The following is a 23,875-nucleotide window of genomic DNA, read 5'->3' as shown; positions in this document are numbered from 1 at the left end:
GAAAAGAATCCAGCTCCATATGATCTTTGCATGCTTACTTTGAGGGTAAAAACTGCTATTTTGACGCACACATGTTCTTTGAAATTCCTTTCTTCTGCTTGTGCTTCCACCTGCTACTTTGCAAGTTTTCTTTTGTTTTCGATATTCCTCTAGTTACTCCTTTTTTAAGTGCTGCTCAAAGTAAATAAGCTTGTTTAAAATTTGTAATCATCTTAAATGTGCCGAGAACAATTGTAATGGTCTTAAATGTGCCAATAAAATGGTAGGTTTAGCCACTGATCCATCAAGTCAATCAAGTTCTTGATACTGCTTGTTAAACCTAGTCTATTGATCCAATATGATCATTGAATAGCTTCATATTTTTGGGTTTTATAGCTTTTGGTTATGCACCATTAGCATCATAGATATTATTTCAGATAATGGAAGCAAAATTCTGTTGAGGGAAACTTCCGAAGTTGCTCATTAGATTTTGCCCATAACTAAGAACCGGCCCAAGTTTTTAATAGTGCTATAAGTAGCTTAACTTTTTTGCATAATTCATCGGACACATTCTTCAATAAATTTAATTTGTATGCCAGTGACATTATGTAAGTTAATGAGTTAAAAATAACCAAAACATTTTCAAATAATCTTTTCTTGTGTTTATTATTTTCCACCGGCTTCCTTAAATCTATGCAAAACTATTGGTATATGAAAAAATAGTTGAGTAATTCTTATTAATATGACTAAATTTGTTTGGTGTGTTCACTTTGACAATGTCAAAAAATTGCATGTGGGTCTTGGTGATGACAAAGCCTTGCTACGAATTTCTAGAGGCTCTTCCGAAACAAGGTGTTTCAGAGAACAATGGCCGAACATCAGGTGCATTCCTTAGTTCCCCTTTAAAGGGAAAAACAATAAATTGCTAGTCATTGAGTAGCTGGTATAATAAAAAAATTCGTTGACCTTTCTAATTAACAATGAAAAGAGTTGTATGACATATCAATACTGAAAGTTTGAGTTTAGAGGTATTTTAAAATGTTCCTTTTTATCTTTTCTTGATGCTCAAATGTTGATTTTCATTATATACAATGTTGTAATATTCTGTCTGGCTGTGGTGTCAGATTCTACTTCTTCCTGTTTTCTTTGCAGGATTTTTTTTAAAACTGAACTTTTTCATCCTTTTCCACTATTTTTCACTCAGATTTATCTGTTCTTAACAGTGTAATTTTAGTTATATTAATTGTTGTATCATGCAGAGGGATGATATATATAGGACTGAAGCGCTTTCATAAAGCACTGGAGTTTTTGCGTCACGTATGCTGCTAAGGCAGTTGGTTGATATGTTTGGTTTTCCTTTTCTTTAGTTTACACCATTATACATGGACTTACCACAGTATATATCCAGGCCACTACGTCTCTGATGCCTGCTATACATGCTGTTGCTGTTGAAGCTTACAAGAAGTACATTTTGGTCTCTGATACAAAATGGGCAGGTACAATATTTATTCTTGCACTTTCATGGGTTGATCTTCATCGAATATTCATGTTTCTTGAACAACATATGTTGCTACGGGAAATCTCTAAACTGTTGTAATATTCTGTCTGGCTGTATGATGTCACTATCTTGTAATGTTCCTCTTATTTTCACTAATTAAGAAACAATAAGCTGCCCTACTTTCTTCAGATGCAGAGAATGACTGTCAAATATTTATTGTTTCTGTGCAAAGTCAAGTTCTTTTTCAAGTTATTTTATTCATAAAAGGGTGGAATGTGAAGTAGCAATATTAAAATGGTTTCCGTTGTGCTGAAGCCTAAAGGCCTTAAATTTTCCATGTAAATATTTCAAGTTTTTCTAGTACTACTGTGATGGATCATGGATATCAAGCAGTTTCTTATATGTTATGGTCTTTGTAACAGCTACCAAGTTTCCCCAAATACACTTCTAGTGCAGCACAGAATTATCTTAAATTATATTCTCAGGTATGGAAGTGTGTTTCTCTTTTTTGATATTTTAAGTGGTTCACAACTAGTTTGCGTTGATGCTTATTTTCTTTCCTTTAAAAAAAAAAATTCTCAGCTTTGCTAGTTTGTAGTGTTTGAAACTTGTTGCTACTGTCAGAGAAAATAATTGTAGTTGGGGGGGAAAATAATGCCAATTTTTCTAGTCATATATTAGTAGGAGAGAAGGAAAACAAAAATTCTATGGTCACAATGTCAACCTGGATAACAGGGAAAAGTTCTTGAATAAAGATCACAGTGTTCCATGATCTATCCTGGAATGTCACATTAAAAATTGAGCAACCTTCTGTGCACTTTGCTTTTAGGTTTCCTTTTGGAGCATTATTTTGTTTCTTATTTTCTTGACCTGCGTTAATTAATTAATATTAGTTCTGTGGATCTGTATGCTCTTAAACTTCAAGATTGGTGGTGAAATAAAAACTTCTTAATTCAATAACCACTGCTGGCTGAGTAGTTATTCTGACACCATTAACAACAATAACAGCAATGATTACTGTTGTTATTATTACTATCACTATATCACTGTTATTGTAACACAGGTTTTTCGTTGGTCAAAAGTATCCATAGTTCTGTTAAGAGAAGAATTGCACTTATTGAACAAGCTGGGTCAATGTGACTTGGATAACTTTCGAGTAAAAAAAGGTGATAGGCACAGTGAGAAGCAACTTGACCATTTTTTGTGATATTCGGATAAGTCAGCCTATTCATCTGACTTGACAGAGTGACCTATGATTCAGTTAGATTACATATAAGCAAAAGCACACAAAGATGGGTTTGCTTGAACCCCAAACCCTTTTTCTTCTTCTTCTCTCTCTCTCTATGTTAGTTTGGATGAAGACAATAACCATGTGATGATCAGACTTCTGGTGGGCACACTTGCCTTCTCTGCTCTAGTGTTGCCTCTGTTGTTGTCTTTCAGGAGTCTCTCTCTCTCTCTCTCTCTCTCTCTCTCTCTCTCTCTCTCTCTCTCTCTACCTCTGTTCCTCCTCTTTGCAAACAACCTTTCAATGTTAGGGATGTGTTGGTTTCGAGGCATTTTGCTTTCTACTGTTTTTCTCCCCTCCTTTGTGGTTGTATTAATTTCCAAGGAGTTGCAACATGACCGAATAAGTTAAGAGATTGTTTTACACTTCTTTGGCACTTTTGCTTGTCAGCATTTATAAACTGTAATTCTTATAGCACATTTTCTCAGTGAATCCAAGTGGGTAAACAAGATGTGAACAGAAACAAGAACAAAAGCAACAAAAGGCCCAAATTGTCAACAAAATTTTTTGGCAAAAAGAGATGTGAACAGAAACAAAAATGCAAGCGGGAAATATTTGATGCAGGAAGGGAACGCAAGAGTGAAAAAATCCGGGCGAGGGTTTCTCCATTGGGTTAGGGTTTCACCAATAAAAAGAATTGGGGTGAAGGCGAATTAGGGTTTTCCTGTCAGATAAGAGTCAATAATGATGAATATTGAAGTAAAACAGATTGGAAAAAAAAAGATAAGTAAAACAGATTGGAAAAACAAACAACATTCTTTGGGAATCGGGCTTGGCAAGAACAGGAAAAGGTATTGGGGTGAAGGATAACATCTTGACTTCAAGAAGAAATGGATATCTGGTGGGACATAGCAGGATAAAATCATGACTTCAAGAAAAAGATAGACATCTCTTGGATATAGGCATTCACATACATAGGATCTAACACTGCTTTGATACCATGTTAGATCTTTGAGAAATATCATTTGATTCAATCAACAGCAAGAAATAAGAGACGATAAGAGGTGCAGGACGATCACAAACCCAATCTGGGTTGTGACCTAGTTTCTTCTATTATATACTATGGGTTTAGTACATCAAAGCATGAAAATACTCCAAGCCACATGGACACTGTATGGGTACAGGTACAGGATACTGGTATGGGCATGACAATTTAAAAAATTGTGGGCATGGGGATACGACAAGGTATATATACCTATATGTATTTGTGTATGCAAAATTTCTTTAAAAATTTGCAAATTTCCACAAGAAATATGGAAAACATCACAAAAAAATGTAAAATTCCAAAATTCCACAAAGAAATACAAAATTTCATTAAAAGAACTGCAAAATTTCACAAAAAACCTGCAAAAATCAAGATTGCCATGTCCAGCTATGTTGCCATAACCATGTCAGCTTGTTGAAACAGGTACTGTAGCCTTTCAGCCGTGTCTGTGTTAGTTAGACAATACCGTACTACATAAAAGAGAATTGCCACAGTACAGAGGAGACAACAGTGAATGCACCATATACCAAAGAATACCTTTTGTCCAGACCCACACCCAGTGGCCTAATGCATGATTGCATCATATTCATGTAGATACAGCATGAGTCCCTCTTTTTTATCTTCCTTCCATTTTATGCATTATTACGTTTGAGCAGCAATTTAGCTCCTGTGTTTTCGATCACTCTCATGTGTCACTCCAAAATTTTCATGTCATATTAGAACGTTGTTCTTACTGTATCAGGTACAAGGGTCACATTGCAGAACTTTTATTTAAAATTCCTGGTACATTGGTGTATTATCGTTTGTACTAAATCAGGATCCAACACAATTTTGCTTATCAAGTGCCATAGTTAGATTATTTTTGTTGAACCTGTTCTCTAGATAGACTGCTGTTTTCGTGAATACAGATTTCTTAGACACACTTTTAAATTTTTAATACATTTTAGAAGGATAACCTGTCATTTGTGCTTTGTGAAGTGTGTAATTGTTGCATCAGTTTCTAATATTCCAAACAGCTAAACATCTCTATTAGATGTCTAATCTGGTTTTGTGGAAAAGGACATTTTTGCACATCCTAACATGAAAGTGGTTATTGCAGCCTTATGTTGATTTAGCCAGTAGCTATGGCACAGGAAAGATATCAGGGTTGCAGAGCTGTTTCAACTCAAATGTAGAGAAGTTTAAGAATGTATGTATTTCATTCTTGGTAGTTTACAAGTCTCATACTTTATGATTCTGCACTTCCACAATTATTTTCTTTTGTTCTCCTAGATCTTTAAAAGGTATATGTTATGCTTTAGATATTTTGGATGAATATGTCTGTCTATAAAGAATCAGGACCATCATTTTTTATTTGCTTGTCCCTCCATGTGTAATAGCTAAAGTTTGAATTGGCCTCTTATTCTTCTTATATTATGCTACTTGGACTGTGTTGGATTTGCCAGTAGTTGAATGCACATTCAGCAACTAACCTTGATCTTTTCTTCTATGTTACCGTCTTTTTGATTTGCTTGACTAACCATATGATCATGTCTGCATATTTGGATAACTTTATACAGGACAACAATGTAGGACTTGTGAAACAAGTTTTATCGTCTCTTTACAAACGCAATATCCAGAGATTGACTCAAACCTACTTGACTTTATCTCTACAAGATATAGCAAACACAGTAGAAGTTGAGGATGCCAAGCAAGCCGAGATGCATGTGCTTCAAATGGTACTTTAGTTGAATTATAGTTGCCCATGAATTTATAGATTCATATACCTTTTCTTGATTTAGTAGGTTCAATCCTTGCTATGGTTTGACATCCTTTTAGATACAAGATGGTGAAATATTTGCTACAATCAATCAAAAGGATGGGATGGTGAGCTTTCATGAGGACCCTGAGCAGTATAAGACTTGTGAGATGATCCAGCATCTTGATTCATCTATTGCATGGTTTGTATTTTATACCTTTCCTTTCTGTCCTATTTTGATGAAGTTCCAATGCAGTACATGGGCATTCTCTAGCTGTCTTAATGTGCCTAGTTTGCATTGTCACTGACTGAGACAACCATTCGTGGACAAGAGTAGGGATGTTCACGAGCCGAGGTGATCTGGCTCGAGCTTGGCTTGGCTCGGCTAAGCTAGAGCTGAGATTTGGCTGGAGCTTAGTCGAAAAAGTTTCTTTTTTTTTTTTTGGTCAGTCCTTTCTTTGAATTGATGAAGTGTTTCTCTTCAGTTATTTACGTGTTTTTCTTTCTGCAGTAGTCTCCTGTTCTAGGTTATCTAATAAAGAGCATTCTCCATGAAGAAGAGCACTCTGTTTTTCCTTTTTTCCTTTCCCGCACATGCTACCCAGCATGCACAGTGGAACCATGGGGGCAGATTACTGGAGGTGCAAGCTATGAAAGAGAACTGCAATTAAGGCACTCTTTAGATTTTAGAAGTTATAAAATAGTCACAACTGTTAATATTCGTAAGGAGAGAAACAAAAAGAAAAATTACAAAAATAAAACCAGAGATATATCTGCAACAACCAAATGCTGCTGAGATGTCAAATTTGGGTAGGTTTTGTTTAGCATAATTATAAATATGAGTGCAGATCATAATATGGTTTTGGTAGCAAATATTCCCTTTTCTCATGAAACATACTTTTGTTCCTCATGGAGGTATTTGAACAGTTGAACTGTTACTGTAATTCCATTGTTGGCTAACTCAGCGTGTTGACTTGGGATTCACATGAGTCAGCTTCAGATTGTCGTTTCACTGGGCTAGGTAGCACCAAAACTTGGGCGACTCGGGCAAGAATTGGCTGACTCGATCGGTGACTTGGATCATAATTGTCCGGGTTTGGTTTTAACTGTTTTAAAATGTAAAATTCATTTTCCTTATTATGTTTTTAACTATTTTTTGATTTTTTTTTTTCCTTATGAAAGCTTTTATTAGGGACATGGAAGGAATACTATCCCCACAATTTGCAAATATATTATCTATCAACATCAATTTCTAAACATCCAGAGGCTCATGGAGAGTCAGGTGGTTGAGAGAGAGAGAGAGAGAGATAAATAATAGCTAAGCAAGTGTTCTCAAATTAATGGCTTGCTTCATGGTTAGAGTTGTTGACAAATCATAACCATGATCATGTTGCTCTATTCTGGATAGTGAGACAGTAGATTACACTATAAGATTACAGTAAAAATACACTATAAAAATTTATGACCTGACCAGACTGAGTTGTCGCATCAACTCGTTGACCCACTAACTCGGTCTTGGAGTTTGATTCCTGTGTTTGCCAACCATGTGTAATTCTATCATAGTCTTCAAAAACATGTTTTTTTAGAAAAAAAAAAGTAAAAACGTGAAAATTAAGTCAGCTGAAGAAAATGGCAATTTTGAAAATAAAACACCAAAGTGAAAATATCATGAAAAGCCTTTTTTTTTTTTCATCGTAGGCATTTTTTCATGTTTTTTAATGCTAGGCTACTTGTTTCCATTTTCTAATTTTTTGTTTGTTGCTTATCTACTTATTTTTTTTATGTTGTCTTATTGGTTTCTCATTTGTTTTATTTTTTCTTATTTTTTACTATTTAAAAAATAAATAAAAATTTACCATATTTTTTCATTTTTCTAAAGCTCGTCGTATTATACCCAAGAAAAACATCGCTCTTTAAAACATGAAAATGATATTTGTGACTATTTCTGTTGAGACTCTCTCTTCAAGGTACATGGTTGTCCATCACAAGCTGCATTGACAGTTCCAAGTCCATTTCTCTGTCATCAATATAAGTCATATGATTATACACCTTATTTGTACCACTTGTTGATTTATTTGGTTGAACAAGACTAGAGAAAGTATTGTGATACTTTGAATTGAATTACTTGAATGGGTACACAGAGGCACTTTAAGAAATAATGAATCTTATTAACCAAAAAAGTATGCAGGAACCGTATCTGAAGTCATGGAATAAAGCCCACTAGTCTATGGCTAGATATACGTTTTACAAAGTCAAACAGAAAAAAGAAGTAATGTAGAAGAGAGGAGCACTGGAGCAGACATAACACTTTTAACAGAAAAGCAGTTTGAAGTTGCTGAGTTATGACTAAAAATGAGGTGGTTAATAAATCAATATTGGTTTCTCATGAATTCAGTTGGTTTTTTTGTGCAGCTTCAGAACCATTAAGATTGACAATGTTGTTATTCTTGTAGTATGAAGTGTGTGTGTGTGTGTGTGTATGTGAGCAAATAAGTCTACATGTATGATATTGGATAGATGATGTATGTACTATTAATATATGTACGTGTACACAGAAAAGTTATCTATTTTAGCAAAATATGCTCATGTATATGGAAGAAAGACTAATTAATTTGCGAGTATGACTAAGAAATCAGGTGAATAGTCGATAAATGTTAGTTTCTCATGAATTAAGTTTGTTTCTCAAAAAACTATGAATTGTTATTATTCTTACAGTGCGATAGATGTCTTCGCTCTTTCCAATTACCAGGGAGTTCCATATTCTCCTATTTTAGTTCCTCGTACATTCATGATATCCTATAAATATGATTGCTTCTGTCTTTTGTTGCAGGATAATGGGCATCTCCAAGAAGCTGAAAACTGTAGAGGAGAGCATTGCATGTGACCCTTCATATGTTACAGAGGTAGTTTTAATGCTTATGTTAATAGTTTGTAGATTATAACCCTCAGCTTAAATTCGCTTTCTTCAGGCTGGAAGAGAGAGGACAAGATTGGATTTTGATGATTTTGATAGTGTTCCCCAAAAGTTTCTGGTCTGAAGGTATCGACAGGATTAACTTTTTAAAGGCTACAAAATTTTTTATAAAAGAATGTGCCGTAGTATGCCCAAACGTAACAAATGTTTGATAACAGTGCGCAGGTGGGATTATTACTGCTGGAGTTTTGATATCCAGGTCTGTCCTGCAATGGGTGCATACTAGCCAGAGCTTCCAACCATGGGTTGTCAACAGAAACGACGACATTTAAAGAGTCATCATTCCCTGTATATCCCTTCTTCAGAAAGAAGAAATCTGAACCTTAGGCGATGAATTTCTGTAAGCTTCATGATATGCCTAAAATCCAACGTATTGCTCCTTCAAGCGGGTATATGAGGGAGCAAAATGTATTCTTGTTTTCTTCCTCTTCGCGGAAGTTCACTGCTAGCTGCAGATAATTGAGTTTCCATCGGCATAGGTCCACCACGACTGTGCAGGACATGCTTATCCCGACTGTTGATGACTGCCTAATGAAAATTGTCTTCATGTAGCCAATGTTGATTGGTTGTTGGGAAGCAGCTCTATCCTTGAATTCTTGAATTATTAGTTGGATTCTCTAATTCATCAATGCCTTTTGAACTTCACTGATTTACAAGGTCTCTTGATGACTGGGTTATATATACGATATAGTATAAACATTATTGAAACAGCGAGAATCCCAACTTATCGATGCATGTGCATTGCATACATGTACACACGCACACATTTAGTAATTGCACAAACGTGGTGTAGATTTCGTATGGTACATAATTCTGAAAATGTACTTCGGGAATCATCCACCAACTACTCTTTCAGGTGAGCGGGAGAGCCTGAAGGCGAATCCGGATCCGAATTTTCACAATCTGAATCCTTTCCGAATTGGATTTTCAAAAACAGATCCAGACCCATTAACATATGTTGAGGATATCAGATGTATGATGTTTATTTAAGGCTAACTTCGATCTGAATTCAAATCTGAATCTGAGTTGATATTTTAAATCCAAATTCGAGTCTGCATAAAGTGCCCGAAGCTCGCCCGGATTCCTTCTCCACTCACCCGAAGGGTTAGACCGACTCACATAACGCAAAGCTTTTCAAAAGAAGTGGGGATTACAAAGAACCCGTTTCTTGGTAGCAAACTTGATTTTTCCTAGTTATGAACTTAGTTTCTTCGAAACCGTTAAAGAGTCTATTTTCATAAAGAAAGTAGTTTTTGCATCCCATCAATCTTCTCCTTGATCAAAATCTTTTCTGGACTTCACGGACAAGAAACCTTTGACAGAGTTTTGAGCTTGTTTACTCTTCTTCTCCCAATCCAATGCAAGCTTTCAAGTTTAATCCTGGTTGAATTTATAATTTTTGAGTTGTGGTCAGAATACCATCATTCTCACTGAGATTATAGAACCCTATATTTACAAAAAATCAAGTCCCTTCAAATTTAGTAATTGATTTATTTTCATGTCTTACACCATACAACAATAAAGTTCGTATGTTTAATGATTTTCCTTTTAGGAAGTATTATTTGTTCGTCATTCCCGTTTGATTGCCGGGTGAAAAAGTCGTGGAGCGGGTGAAAAACGTACGGCCGCGTTAAATTTCACCCCATCCGCAAAACTCGTACGATCGTGGAAAGGTCCGTGGTGAGAGCTCGGACTTTTTACCACGGATATTTCTCCTCTTTCCCGTCCCTTGCCGCTTCCCCTCTCCTCTCATTCCTCTGCTCTCGCAGCTCTGTCGCTCTCTCCATCCTACCCCGTTTTCTCTTGTCTTACCCCTGCGTCGCCTCTTCCCCTCTCCTCTCTCGGTCTCTCGTTCCTCTCCTCTCTTGCTCTCTCTCGGTCTCTCGTTCCTCTCCTCTCTTGCTCTCTTGTTCTGTCGTTCCTCTCCTGTCTCGCTCTCTCTTTCTTCACACGGAGGACTTCAGGCACCATCTTCAACTGGAAATTTCTGTTCTTCCCTCTTGGCTGCTCCTTTACTAAGGTATGTGTCAATTTCTCATTCACTGGTAACAGTTATCTGGTTTACTTCAGCTACCTGTGTTTCCGTTGAATTTAACAATGATATTAGGGCTACAACATCAAACGGACAAATGGGTGGTTTTTCTGTTTGTCTATCTAGGAATAGCATTGAATTTCCACATCTTTGATGACTTTGATGATTGTCATGAATGGCTGTGACTGCACCAAGGGTAACCAAGAATAGGAGCACAAGAAATAAATATGTTCTAGCAACCAAGAACAATTCAGTATCAGGTCTACAGGTGTACGGATCATAGTCTTGTTGCAAGTAACAGAAGTTAAAAAAAAAATCTAATAGCAGATCTTTCACAGATAATTCTGATTTATATACGATGAGTTTAGAGAAGAGGAAAACAATTGACACTCAAAATAGCATATCTCGACAGAGAATTCTGATTTATGCAAGACGAGTTAAAGAAGAGGAAAAAAAATTGGACACCCAGAGCTCTTGCTGGGTTTCAGTGCTTGGACTGTCAGCTACGAGGTCAAGGGATCACATCTTTGTATCATCCACTGAAAAGCCAGAAGCTTAAAAATCATTTCCTGTACAATCTTCCAAACACACTATGGGAGCACTTGACTCAGTCCTTCATGTATGCAGTATAAGATATTGACATGTGAACGGCTACAGCTTCTGCGTTTTGCACTTCTGAATTTAGAGAGGAAAATTATGATAAACTGATAGAAGTAGAGAATACAACTTACTAAGGAACTGAGTGGGAGGACTGTGGCGCATGCTGTTTTAACAGTTCTTTCAGTGTTGATGTTTCATTTCCTAATAACTGGTGTAGTTTTGGCTACAGTTTGTTGGTATGTGTTTAACAAGCACATAAACAGCTAGGGAAAGGAAATATTAGTTGGTCACAGTCAAAGGGATGAACATATTTATAACTTCGTATGTTATGATTTCTTATGTTAAAGCATCATAACATGGGAGGGCTAGTGTCCACAGTTTTATATTTCTTGAACCAATCTGAACTTATGTGCTTGTACAAGAAATTTCTTGAACCAATCTGAACTTATGTGCTTGTACAAGAAATTTCTTGAACCAATCAAACTATGTGCTTGTACAAGAAATTTCTTGAACCAATCAAACTATGTGCTTGCCCTGTTTGTTGTTTTTGAAGATCATCTAACAGTCCTGAAAAAAGTCTCTTATATATTTTACCTTGTGCATCAAACATGGTTAAATTTTACCATGTTGAATTCTTCCCTGTCATCAACCATGGCCTGACAGATTGGAAGAAGGAGAAATTTCATTTTTTCAGAAAAATTTACCATGGTAAATTTACCACGTTAAATTATTCCCTGCCGTCAAACGGGGCCAAATTTTTAGGAAGGCACCGTTCTATTTTTAGTCATTCATGCTTTTTGGTGTTGGAGGTTGCTGTAGTTCTTGATTAGGTTAACATACATTGCCTATTTCTCTGTGTTGAGAGGGTCATGGCTGCTGGTCGAGTTGAAGAGGGGCGTATGTTTAGGAGTGTAAGTCACGAAGAGCCCTGCACCAACACTTCCCAATGTGAGAGGAAGTCCTTCCAGTAAGCCGACCAGTAACCGTAAAAATGTCGGGGGAGACGCTGTGCTGGTTCCAACAAAGATTGCCCAATGGAGATGAGGGGACAGAGAACAATAGACGGTGAGAGAGAGGAGGGGACAGAGAAAAAGAGATGGTGAGAGAGAGGAGGGTACAGAGAAAAAGAGACGGTGAGAGAGAGGAGGGGACAGAGAAAAAGAGACGGTGAGAGAGAGGAGAAGCGCCTTGATGGCGTCCTTCAGGTCCCTAAAAGGCTAAAACCCATTATTTTTGAAGAGAGAAGCGGAAACATTGAGTTCCTCTCTCTCAGACTGTTTGGTTGAAAGAATGTTGTTGTTCGACCACAGTTTTCCTTCTAAAAATATTCAAGAATTTCGTGGAATGTGAGACCTGTTTTTATCGATTGCAGTCAGTGCCCGAACGACATCCACTGATTGAATGTCTATAACAGCCGCAAGAAATTCATGTACGACTGTGGTGTGTTCAGACAGTCTCCGTTCGAATAAACTCAGGTTTCCTGCTTTCTGACCTGAACTTGCTTTATTTGCTTGCAGAGTCTTAGCATTTAACGGTTTGCGTTTGATAAAAGAAGTTCCTTGTAAACTTATGGAGTCTGTGGTGTTCTTCTGATGAAGACTGCGTAAGTTCGTTAGTTTTTGTAGAAATGTATTCCGTGGTTGAAGTGGCTCCTTGTGAAATTAAAAGGGAAATCAATCCATTTTTTGGATTGTTCGATCACATCCACTAGAAGATACCCTTTAGTGATTTTGGGTATTAAAGATCAAGCGCCATGAAACTATTGTTTCACACGTTTTCCCTGTATCTTTGGGATATTTTAGCTGATAACCTTTTCTGATTCTCAATAATTGGGAGTTTTTTTATTAGCTAGAATGGGAACTACAGTGTTTTGGACAGAACTGGGATCAAAATGAGCATCCTGTAGTACGAGCAGGAACGATGAAATGTCAGTGCTTAGACAGCCGCAGACAGGCAGTGGTTATGATAAGAGGGAATAGCATTCGATAGCATCAACAGATGGATAATGATAGAGTTAATATGTCTCTACATTTTTCGACAGTCTAGTCCTACTGACATAGATTGCTGGTTTTCCTTTAACAGAATGGCACTATAAGAAAGCATCTTTGCCAGTACACTTATGCATCAAAACATTTCAAGAAACATTATCTCGAGAGTGTATTCATGCATCCACGCTAAAAAAAAAATCTTGAAATAATTGTCTTCTTTCTCATTAGTTTTTTAATGGTTTTTGCAGCTTTTCTGTCCCCAATAAGACATTGAATTCTTTCTATAGAAAGATTTCAAGTTTCAACCACCACATACATTATTTTATTTTTCTTTTCTTTTCGTCCTATCAAATGCCCCTTAAGGTTCATTAGTGTGGTATAGATTACTTGGTAATGTAGGACATAGCAGCTTGGCCATTTGAACTCTCTATGGAGTTGGATCTTAGTTGAATTTCTGTTGAAAGTGCTTTGAAAGTTTTTTGTTGGATGCATCATCTTTATGTATGCATAACATAATCAGACAAGTAGTGTTTGGGTTAAATGTTCGTATTTTCTTTCTAATAAACATAATGAAAGAATCGCTTAAGAAGATGGTGATTGGTTCTCCAACCCTTGTGATTGTGTTTATGCACTTTTGTTCAAGTGTTTCTGCCTTAATCAAACTAGCCTTGTTTAGGGGTGTAAGAATGGAAATTGGAAATTAATATTATGTTCAAATTAAGCCACTCGACAATCTGTTGAAACAGGTTTCAGCAATCGCTTAATGTGAATAATTAGGATCTAGATATACCTACCTTTGATCTAAATTTAATACACCATTCAGACCATGCTACAGTTGTGGATAGGTTGCTGCTTGGCACATTCTTGGCTAAATAGAACTAAAAAGAAAAAAAGAAAGAAAGAAAAAAACTATGAAGCAGATATACCGCAGTTTTATCTACAAAAGATAAAAGTGAATTGTCACACAATTGATTAAAATGAAAACACGGTTTGGCTTTGATTTATGCTTTAGTTTTAATGGACACCAAAGGAGAAGGCATGTAAAAGAGTTTACATGCTAGAGAGAGGTGTCCAAGATAGAACGGGATGTGGAACACTCCTCTTTTGCAGAGAATGAAAAGGGGGCTACAAATATCCCTAAATTTGTCTAGATTACTTAAGCTCCCGGTCACTGATTGTGAACCATTCTCTTTGGCGTTGTTTAATAGTGTACGCTCCTTTTATGTTTATGATAATGTGCGCATGAGTAATTCAAGTCCTAAGGTGAAAGCATCCCTTAGCATGCCTAGATTTATCAATGAATATTAATGACTTAATTAAATGGTATTTACTTCCATCCACTTGTCAAAGCACATTTTTCTGCTTCAGTTTTTATAAAGACGACAAACTAAAACATTTGTAACTGGTCTTTTTTCCCCTTCTGTCTGTCCATTTAACATGTTCGACATCCAAATGTGGTATTGGTCTTTGAGTTTTGCCAATTCCTTGTTTATTTTGGCTTCTTAAAGAGAGGTTCCTTAAGCTCATGTCGGATCCTTCCTTCTTTCTAGTGACACACTATTCTGTCACCTCAAATATTGTGTCAAAGCTGGGCAACCTTGTACTATTAATGGCATATTGATACTCAGTAGAAGCATGTACTAGTATATTCATGCACTCCTTTTTCTTCTTTATGTGTTGTTGAGTGTTCACAGCTTTGTTTTTTCTTTGTTTGAGATTTTGGTTCAAGTGGAACATATGCTTTCACAGAACTTGGATTCTGGAAGTCGAAACTCAAAGTCAAGGATACTGATTTGATTACTGTGATTCAGCTCTAGTGCTGATTCTTTGTTTGTAACGTATTTGATAACTTTCCTCAAAATAAAGTCCTTTCTTCTTCTCGTTATCCTTTTTTGTTGTTCCTTGCACACACTTGAGAATTGGCTTTTCATATCTTTCAAGACATTTCAGATACCTTCACATTGCCTCCAAAACCAAGAAAGTGTTGCTTCAGTGTACATATTCCACTAGAATAATTGTTTCCACAAGAATGATATGTCTCTGTATTCAAATCAAACGGAGACTTGCAATGCACCAATTCTTATGCTAGGCGCCCCAAACTCCCATTTGGATGCCACCTTTACTTTGTTTTTTGCAGTATCACTAGATGTGATAGATTCAATAACCTTGCTGATATTACATTGATGCATAATATAATCAGACAAGTAGTGTTTGGGTCATTAAAATAAATGCGTTACAATTGGGTCTTCCATATTTGGTTTGGTGAAAGTCACGTTTTAGCCTCTGAGCTTTACATGTTATTCATATTTGCTTTCCAATATGAATCCAACACGTTGCAAAGAAATAATATGCAAAGAAGTTAGAATTGGATTTAGATTTTAAACCGGGTTATCCTTGAGAATCAAATCTAATTTTCATTCATCTTAGCCCACGTATAATTCAGTCTTGCTTTAGAATATTTATTTTTTTCATTTTTATACCGGTAAAGTGAAATTTTACGTTGACATTAATCACATACCCTTGTTGCTTGCTCCTGGATCAACCTGCGTAGGGTTTTGACCTCCACACCTCCACATCAGCCAGGCAAAAACTGGAACTTGCTTTTAAGTTTCAACTGACAATATTTTCATTTTTAAAACATGTTCCAAACCTGGGTTAACTGCTCTTATATAGTTGTACCTGAACTTAGTCGAATCATCCTAGCTAATCAGTCACACTTTTTCTATCAATCCAATGTTTCGTATTTTCTATGCCTATGGTGTCCCTATGACATAGATTACTTTTATCAGGTAGTCATGAGGTTTTAAGTATTTATGTTTGTTTTTTTATTAATAATCCATGAGTTACTGCTTTCAGTTATTCCTGTATCTACTATTATTAAATATGCATGAGTTGACTTAATTCAAAGCAAGTTAAGATTATATCATCATATTGTATTTTGATTATTATTTATTGTGTTTAAAATTATTTTAAAATGATATGTGTGCGCTAAATGTTGCTATGTAGTGACAATCTTGATATTATGGACTGTAATCTTTTCAAACTGAACGCACTAATTTTGTCATTGCTTTAAGCTCAAGTTACTCAACAACAAAAAAGTTCTGAAAAGTCCTGCTTAAAGTCACTCCCTGCGACCTAGTTGTCACTTGTAAGAAATGAATCTGTCTTAGTATGTGGTTGCACATGCGAGAGAGAAATATGTACTTGTTACTTGTTAGTGTTTGGTAGGAGATACATATCAATGCTTTTTGTAAAAAGAAAACATCTATTGATAACAAATACTAATTCCCTTGTAGCATACATAAGCCGGCCTGCTAGCTTCTATATTGAAACGTTTAGATTTTGGAGTTATGTTTAATATCCTGTGGTTTTTTGAATGTTTCTACTTTTCTGTTTTATAGAAACCTGAGATCCTTTGGGTCAAGAGTTTAGTTTATTTTTCTGGCTTTCTTATGGCGTAGGAATCTAATTCTGCATTCATTTTTTTTGTAGTTTCTCGAGAGAATGTAGATTAATGTAGTGATTTTTGTTAGAATTTCTGAGAAATATACTGCCTTTCAAGATGTTAATTATCGGTTCTGTTCAAAACTTTGTTTTCATTTGTTTTTGTTTTTCAAAGATATGTATTTGCTTTCAAATGTTTGTTTTAACTTCAAGTTCCTTTTTCTTGTTTACAGCAATATTTAGACTAGATTTTTCGTACTTATATAAAGTTTTATGTTCCGGAGTCCAACTATAGAACCAGGGCTCTTTTTTAATCTATTTCTCTTGCTCTTGTTTTTTGTTAGCGTTTTGCAGGGCATATGACAGTGGGCCAGAATGGTAAAAATGAGGGATAGGGTCTCCATGTTGGTGGCTAGAGCATCAGTTAAGATTTTTCATGTGTTTCAGTGCAGGCTCGCAGGGCGTTAGGTCTTATTTTTTTGTTCAGATTGTGTGAAAAGTTAATTAGTTCGAATTTTGTAATAGCCCATTGAATGTTGTATTTTTACTATTAATATTTGACAATAAAGTTGTGAGTTTATATTTGGAGAGAGAGAGAGAGGCTTGTAGGGTTTCTCTGGTGTCGCACAGAGAGAGAGAGAGAGAGAGAGAGAGAGAGAGGTGCTTGGAGAAGATGGCAGCAATGAGGGAGTCGGATCCATCTCTGGGGTACTTGACGAAGAAGGAGACTGAGGTGAAGCTGCCCAGGCCAACAAGGGTCAAGAACAAGACGCCGGCGCCCATTCAGATCACAGCTGAGCAGCTCCTTCGGGAAGCACGGGAGCGGCAGGAGGCAGAGATCCGCCCTCCCAAGCAGAAAATTACAGATGCCTCCGAGCTTGCCGACTACCGCCTCCGAAAGCGCAAGGAGTTCGAGGACCTCATCCGCCGCGTTCGGTGGAACACCAGTGTCTGGGTCAAGTATGCCCAATGGGAAGAGAGCCAGAAGGACTTCGCCCGCGCCCGCTCTGTTTGGGAGCGAGCCCTCGAGGTGGATTATCGGAATCCGACGCTATGGCTCAAGTACGCAGAGGTTGAGATGAAGAACCGCTTCATCAACCATGCTCGGAACGTTTGGGATCGTGCGGTACAGTTGCTTCCCCGCATCGATCAGCTGTGGTACAAGTACATCCACATGGAAGAGATGCTCGGCAATGTCGCGGGAGCGAGACAGATTTTTGAGCGGTGGATGGCTTGGGAACCAGACCATCATGGTTGGGCAGCGTACATCAAGTTTGAATTGCGGTACAATGAGGTTGGGCGGGCTAGAGAGATATATGAGAGGTATGTTCGGTGTCATCCAACGGTGAAATCCTGGATTAGATTCGCAAAGTTCGAGATGAAGAATGGGGAGGTTGCTAGGGCACGGAACTGCTATGAACGCGCGATTGAACGGCTGGGGGAGGATGGGCAGACGGAGGAGTTGTTCGTCGCATTTGCTGAGTTTGAGGAGCGGTGCAAGGAGATTGAGAGGGCAAGGGTAATCTACAAATATGCGCTTGATCACATCCCTAAGGGTCAAGCTGAAGAATTGTACAGGAAGTTTGTCACCTTTGAGAAGCAGTATGGTGATCGAGAGGGGATAGAGGATGTCATAGTGGGGAAGCGGAGATTCCAGTATGAGGAAGAGATTGCAAAGAATCCACTCAACTATGATACTTGGTTTGATTATGTCCGCTTGGAAGAGAACGCTGGCAACAAAGAAAGGATAAGGGAAGTGTATGAACGAGCAATTGCCAATCTGCCCCCAGCCGAAGAGAAGAGATATTGGCAAAGATACATTTACCTGTGGTAAGTTCTTTGGGAGCTCGTCTATTTCAGTAATAACTGTAATGGCTCTGTACGCTTTGTCGCTCACCTATCTTTTGTCTTTGTTACTTTATGGGATCAATGCAGGATTTACTATGCTGTTTTTGAGGAACTTGAGGCTCAAGACATGGACCGGACACAAGAAGTTTACAGGTATACAGTTTCCCTTGAATTTGTAGATATCCTATTGCTATGTGAAGTTGCTACTATTGAAATTTTAAGTAAATCTTCTTCAATAAATCAATCTCAATTGAATGCCTTACAAAGATTGTGATGCAGACTTAAAAATTGAGCTTTTCCTTAAGCACAAAGATTAAGAGAAATGTTTATGGTTTATATTGAACATAAGCTTTGTGTACATAGTATTTGAAAGATAAGGAGCTACTACAGCGGGTTACTGGTCACAATGTCCTTTATATTACTTTTCTTAAGACAATGTTTGTACAATAGGATTTTCGAAAATGAGGTCCACCAGCAAGAAACACCTACCAGCAGTGTTACTCGTACCGCACAATACAAGCCCCATATCGTGTGATATGTATCGTATAGGTTTGGAAGGAAAACTTATAGGATACCCCTACGATACACGATCCACTTATATATCATAGGTGTATTACCTGTATCATGGCTTTTCATTTTTTTTTTAAAGCCCCTTCCTCCCTTTTTCTGAACATGTCTAACAGCTGTGGGAGTAGGAAGTTTTGCTAGTTTTCTAGAAAAATCGCTCATTTAAGTGATAAATCATCGATTTAGGGGAGAACTCGCCAGTGGAGGAGAAGGGTCACTCATGACCCCATGGGGATGATGAGACCTTGATTGATGATAATCATTTATATGTATGCTTGTCACTTTCAGTGTTTCAGTGAATGTGGGAGATCTGCATGTGAAGTTTGAGGGCAATTAAGGAATTGGGATTACAACATGCTTGTGCAACCTCTTGTATAATAGCTCATTGATGGTGTCAAGCCTTAGTAGCCCAAGCCAAGACTTCACTATGGCAGTGCCGCAGTAGGCATAGTGTCAAGTTAGAGGTATTTAGTTTTCAGTGTTATTGCTTCATACAAATATCAAATCATATGGCTGACCATGTGGATCCATGTATTAAGGCCCTTAGTAGTCTCAACTCTCATGTATATGTTGAATAGTGTATGTTTTGAACTGTTGGTCAGTAGTTCAAGCATTACAAGTTAGATTGAGTAAAGATTAGGCCAATTTTGTTCTGTTTGGGAAGTAATGAGTTGGACCTGAATATATGAGTTCCACCTAGTCAATCACACCCATTGGAAAGCTTTGGTGTGTGCGATGCATTGTATGTTTTTGTTGGGCATGGGATCCAGATTAGGTGGATTTGGAATTTTTTTAATAAGGTAATGTCAGTGGAGTCCTGTTGTTTTGTGTTTTCTTGCTGTGTTGGGTCCTTAGTGACCTCTGTTAGAGTCCTGTTCAGAGTCATATCAGTAAAGTGGGTCGATTGTTCAGTCTAACCATGTAATAAACCCAACCCAACTGCATGCTGTATATAGTGCAAGAGACATTAAACCCTAATCATGAAGGAAACTTACTGGTTAACACTTGGAAGCTGGGCTTTTGATTGCGTTAGAGAGAGAAGGGACTACCATTGTTAGATCTGGCCTGACAGTTGTTTAAGGAAAGCTTAGGCATCTCCTTGGTCCTCCAACTTGGTTTGTAGTGAGGCAAGTCACTCACACCAGCTGATTCTGATGGTTGTGCCCTGCTGCTGCAATAAGTTCTGAGCTTAGTTATATAGAATTATCCCCTAGTCTATGAGTCTATATGCTTCATGGTGGCAAATTTATGGTTTGCATTTTGTGTTGAAAAATGATGAAAAAAGTGGATGTAGGACCTGTTATGACTCAACTTGTGCAGTTGTAGCATAATGTTCTATTGACCTACATTTATGTCATATTGATGTTTGGCCCATTTGCCAGCAGGTGTCAACCTATGTATATTGTACCACTAAAGGGTAGACATTTGGTATTTTGGTTACAACATTCTAAGTACCCTTCATATATGTAATGTTTCTTGTCCTTGTAGGATATGTGATGACCATGTAAGATCATGATGTTTATAGGGTGTTATATTTTGGGCTATTAGCTGGTGTGCCTTTGCCGTGAAATTATTTTTCAGACTTCTTGTGATGTTCACTTGAAACTAACCTTACAGTCGCTTATCCTTTTTAGGTCGTAGATGAGATAGATTGAGCTTGGCATCTGTGTTGGATATTTTTTGCTACCCTAGGAGGTGTTTTGGTATGATGGACTTCATTTTGTAAAGCCTGTTATAGAAAGCCTTGTATTGGGAAAACTGACTTAATGGATATCATGGCCAGTGAGCCACTTACACGAACTCCTTATCTTGTAAGTACAATATATGGAGTATATACTCATGTTTTGTTTGTACTGTGTCTTGGTAATAATTGTATATTTTTGCGTTCCCACCAGACTAAAGAATTAGGTGTTAGCTGATCCTTGTTTGAAACGGAATGCCTTTTAGCATTAACCAACTTACTTGCCATGGTTACACCTTTTCTGTGAATCCTATGGGCAAGTCATGTATTTTATTTATGCTGACTTCTCCTAATCAAAGTACACTAAATCACAGACAGGAAACACCCCTTGGCTATGGAAGATGCAAAACTTTGTGCCATAAATTTGTTTGGTTCACTGGTTTGCCTCTTGAAAGTTATTCATTTTTAGAGTTTTATGTCTGATTTTTCTGTCCCTGATAATGTCGTGTTGTACTTTCCATTTTATGCAGAGAATGTCTAAAATTGATTCCCCACAAGAAATTTACATTTGCGAAGATGTGGATGATGGCTGCGCAGTTTGAAATCCGACAAAAAAATCTCAAGGCTGCACGCCAGGTGTTAGGAAATGCAATTGGGATGGCACCAAAAGATAAAGTATGCTAGTTTTCTTGCTGACCGTTGTTAAGTGTTGATGTGGCATGTAATTACCTTCCTACAATCTCCAACCTTTATGTTTGACATGTTCACATATTTATGCCACAGATATTCAAGATACTTTTGTAGCTCACATAAACTTTTTTTGTAGGTCAGGTTCATTGTAATATATGTTTATGATTTGTTATGTCACTTACCGTTTTCATGTACTGTAGATATTTAAGAAGTACATAGAAATTGAATTGCAACTTGGAAACTTCAACCGCTGCCGGACTCTGTATGAAAAATATCTTGAATGGGCTCCTGCAAATTGCTATGCTTGGAGTAAGTTTGCTGAACTGGAAAGGTCCCTAGGTGAGACAGAACGGGCCAGAGCAATTTTTGAACTGGCAATAGCTCAACCTGCATTGGATATGCCTGAACTGCTATGGAAGGTTTGTTTCTTGCTTCTTTCCATTTATCCCATCTGCTTGCTGGTAGTTTTTCACTTTGTATCTTGTACCAACTTGCGGGACGGTAATTTCTAAACTCAATTTTATTCTACTTGACTAATATCCAAGTTCCAGTTCTTAGAATCTGGGAACCTCAGATAGATGCTGAAGTCTTTCAAAGTACGATGCTGAAGCCCTTTCTAGCTTAAGCAGTGAGGTATATAGATTAATGAGGCATAAAAGGTATAAGCTCTTAAGACATAAGTCTCAATTATGTCCTCGTGGGAGCATGACTGAAACATGAGAAATTGGATGACAACTGATTGAGGCATCTGTATGGCTTGTTCTCTGTAGTCTGTACCAATAGTTGGGCCTTGATCACAATCTTCCAGATGAAACCTGATCTCATGAATATATATATAAGAGTAATTGGTAAATACCAGACCACTTGAGTAAGGCATAAAAACCAGACCTCTTAAATTTGTGCTAAGAAGTGTTTTAAACAAAATGTGAACATTCTAATGTGTTTATAAACACTACTTTAATATGAATCATGTTTTAGTTCATGTTGTTTTTTATAAAAATTAATCTTTTCTACTACCAAAATTTTGATGTTATAAGAGCGGTTCATTTTCCGATTACTAAAAAACTGATCAACTTAATAAATGTTTCTCGCCAGATCACTCTTAAGATCATATCTCTAAGGTTAGATTGCCCAAAAAAAAACCCTTAATAATTAATTTTAATGGGTCCTCTTTTTGTCCCGTATCCAAGTGGGATATATATATATATGTGTGTGTGTGTGTGTGTGTGTTTGTGTTCCTTGTGAATATTTCGTTTAATGGTTGATAATGTGTGGACCCATTGGTGCAGGCATACATAGACTTTGAGATAGCTGAGGGTGAGCCTGATAGAACGAGGCAGCTATATGACAGGTTGCTTGATCGCACAAAGCATTTGAAGGTGTGGATTAGTTATGCCATGTTTGAGGCTACTTCTGGTATAGAAGAAGAAACCAATGAAATTGAGATGCAAGATGAAGCACTTATTGAGCAGCGACTTTTGCGCTCTCGTGGTGAGTTACCAACTTGGAATTCTATTTGATTTTCTTTCTTGTCTTGTATCAGAGTATTAACATAAGATTCTATTGTTTCTCCCTTGAATATCATATGAAACAGGTGTATTTGAAAGGGCTTTTGACTACTTCAGAACATCTGCCCCTGAACAAAAGGAAGAGAGAGCTATGCTTCTAGAAGAGTGGCTGAATATGGAAAGTAAGTTTGGCAGTATTGGTGATGTTAGTCTGGTCCAGAAGAAGTTACCGAGAAAGGTCAAAAGGAAGAGAGCTATTGTTACTGAAGATAGTACCCCTGCTGGGTATGACCTAGTTCATTATAGTTTTGTTTTGACTGTTCTTTTTTCCTTCCGCCTCTTTGTTCGTGGTTTTGCATCTTTATTAGGATTGCTGTGCTGAACCCGAGTAATCTCCTAAATTATGCAGGTACGAAGAGTATTATGACTATATATTTCCCGATGAAGTGGCAATGGCACCGAACCTTAAAATTTTGGAAGCTGCTTATAAATGGAAAAAACAGAAGGTTGATGACGAAGATTGACATTCGTACCTGTCTTTGGTGGCTTCTGTCTTTGGTGGCTTCTCCCCAACTTATGGTGCAACTAGGGGTTTGATGCCCTTTTTGGTCAGCTGAAAGGTTCTTGGCTGCTTCTCGGTGGAAAGTGCGTATCCTCTCGTGACTTGCCCAAGTCTGAGCTGGCACAGATGTCATGTGGAACGAACTCCTGCACACTGGCATGAAGTGAAGTTCCAAGTATTGCGACGTATCATATGCAATTCAGGCAAGTCTTGAAGAGAGAACATCGAACATGGTTAAGATTTGTTTAATTAGTAGAATTACTTGGAGAATGAACCATTAGATGGCTATGATCAGGAAAGAATGGCCTAGAGTTGCTTACTGTATATCTTGATTTACGGATGCAGTTAACTTACCATATTTTTCGTAATCAAAGAGCAACATCTGATTACTTTACCTCTCTCTCTCTCTGTGTGTGTCTCCTCCATACTAGCTGCTGGTTTTTTCTTGGGGGAACCTTTGTTATGTGAAATGGGAAATCCCATCATGGAATTG

At 37.4% G+C, this 23,875-nt stretch overlaps 1 protein-coding gene and 1 pseudogene across 4 annotated transcripts; both read left to right on the top strand.

The window, feature by feature from the left end:
• The first annotated feature begins 57 nt into the window (after positions 1-57).
• On the top strand, positions 58-9,178 carry LOC116250718 (COP9 signalosome complex subunit 3-like; annotated as a pseudogene).
• A 983-nt stretch (positions 9,179-10,161) lies between these two features.
• LOC116250716 (uncharacterized) lies at positions 10,162-23,776 on the top strand. 4 transcript variants are annotated; one of them, XM_031624569.2, is made up of 9 exons: positions 10,162-10,482; positions 12,467-12,569; positions 16,881-18,356; positions 18,462-18,527; positions 21,153-21,297; positions 21,513-21,731; positions 22,602-22,803; positions 22,907-23,105; positions 23,230-23,776. In XM_031624569.2, exons 3-9 carry the CDS (start codon positions 17,200-17,202, stop codon positions 23,342-23,344), a joined length of 2,103 nt encoding a protein of 700 aa, XP_031480429.1. In that variant the 5' UTR covers positions 10,162-10,482; positions 12,467-12,569; positions 16,881-17,199; the 3' UTR covers positions 23,345-23,776. The 4 variants fall into 4 exon arrangements, with proteins under 4 accessions (XP_031480429.1, XP_049932972.1, XP_031480428.1 ...); XM_050077015.1 differs by having other exon boundaries at positions 16,871-18,356; XM_031624568.2 differs by lacking the exon at positions 12,467-12,569.
• The last annotated feature ends 99 nt before the right edge of the window (positions 23,777-23,875 follow it).

This window comes from Nymphaea colorata, chromosome 3, assembly GCF_008831285.2.
Source record: "Nymphaea colorata isolate Beijing-Zhang1983 chromosome 3, ASM883128v2, whole genome shotgun sequence".
NCBI lineage: Eukaryota > Viridiplantae > Streptophyta > Magnoliopsida > Nymphaeales > Nymphaeaceae > Nymphaea > Nymphaea colorata.
Note: the sequence above shows the minus strand (reverse complement) of the source record. Positions and strands in the feature narration are given on the sequence as shown.

Bases quoted from the DNA above. Each gene is read 5' to 3' on its own strand.
- LOC116250716 (XM_031624568.2), top strand. From the start codon at position 17,200: ATGGCAGCAATGAGGGAGTCGGATCCATCTCTGGGGTACTTGACGAAG. The intron at 18,357-18,461 runs GTAAGTTCTTTG...GGATCAATGCAG, and splicing joins CAAAGATACATTTACCTGTG to GATTTACTATGCTGTTTTTG. The intron at 22,804-22,906 runs GTGAGTTACCAA...CATATGAAACAG, and splicing joins GCGACTTTTGCGCTCTCGTG to GTGTATTTGAAAGGGCTTTT.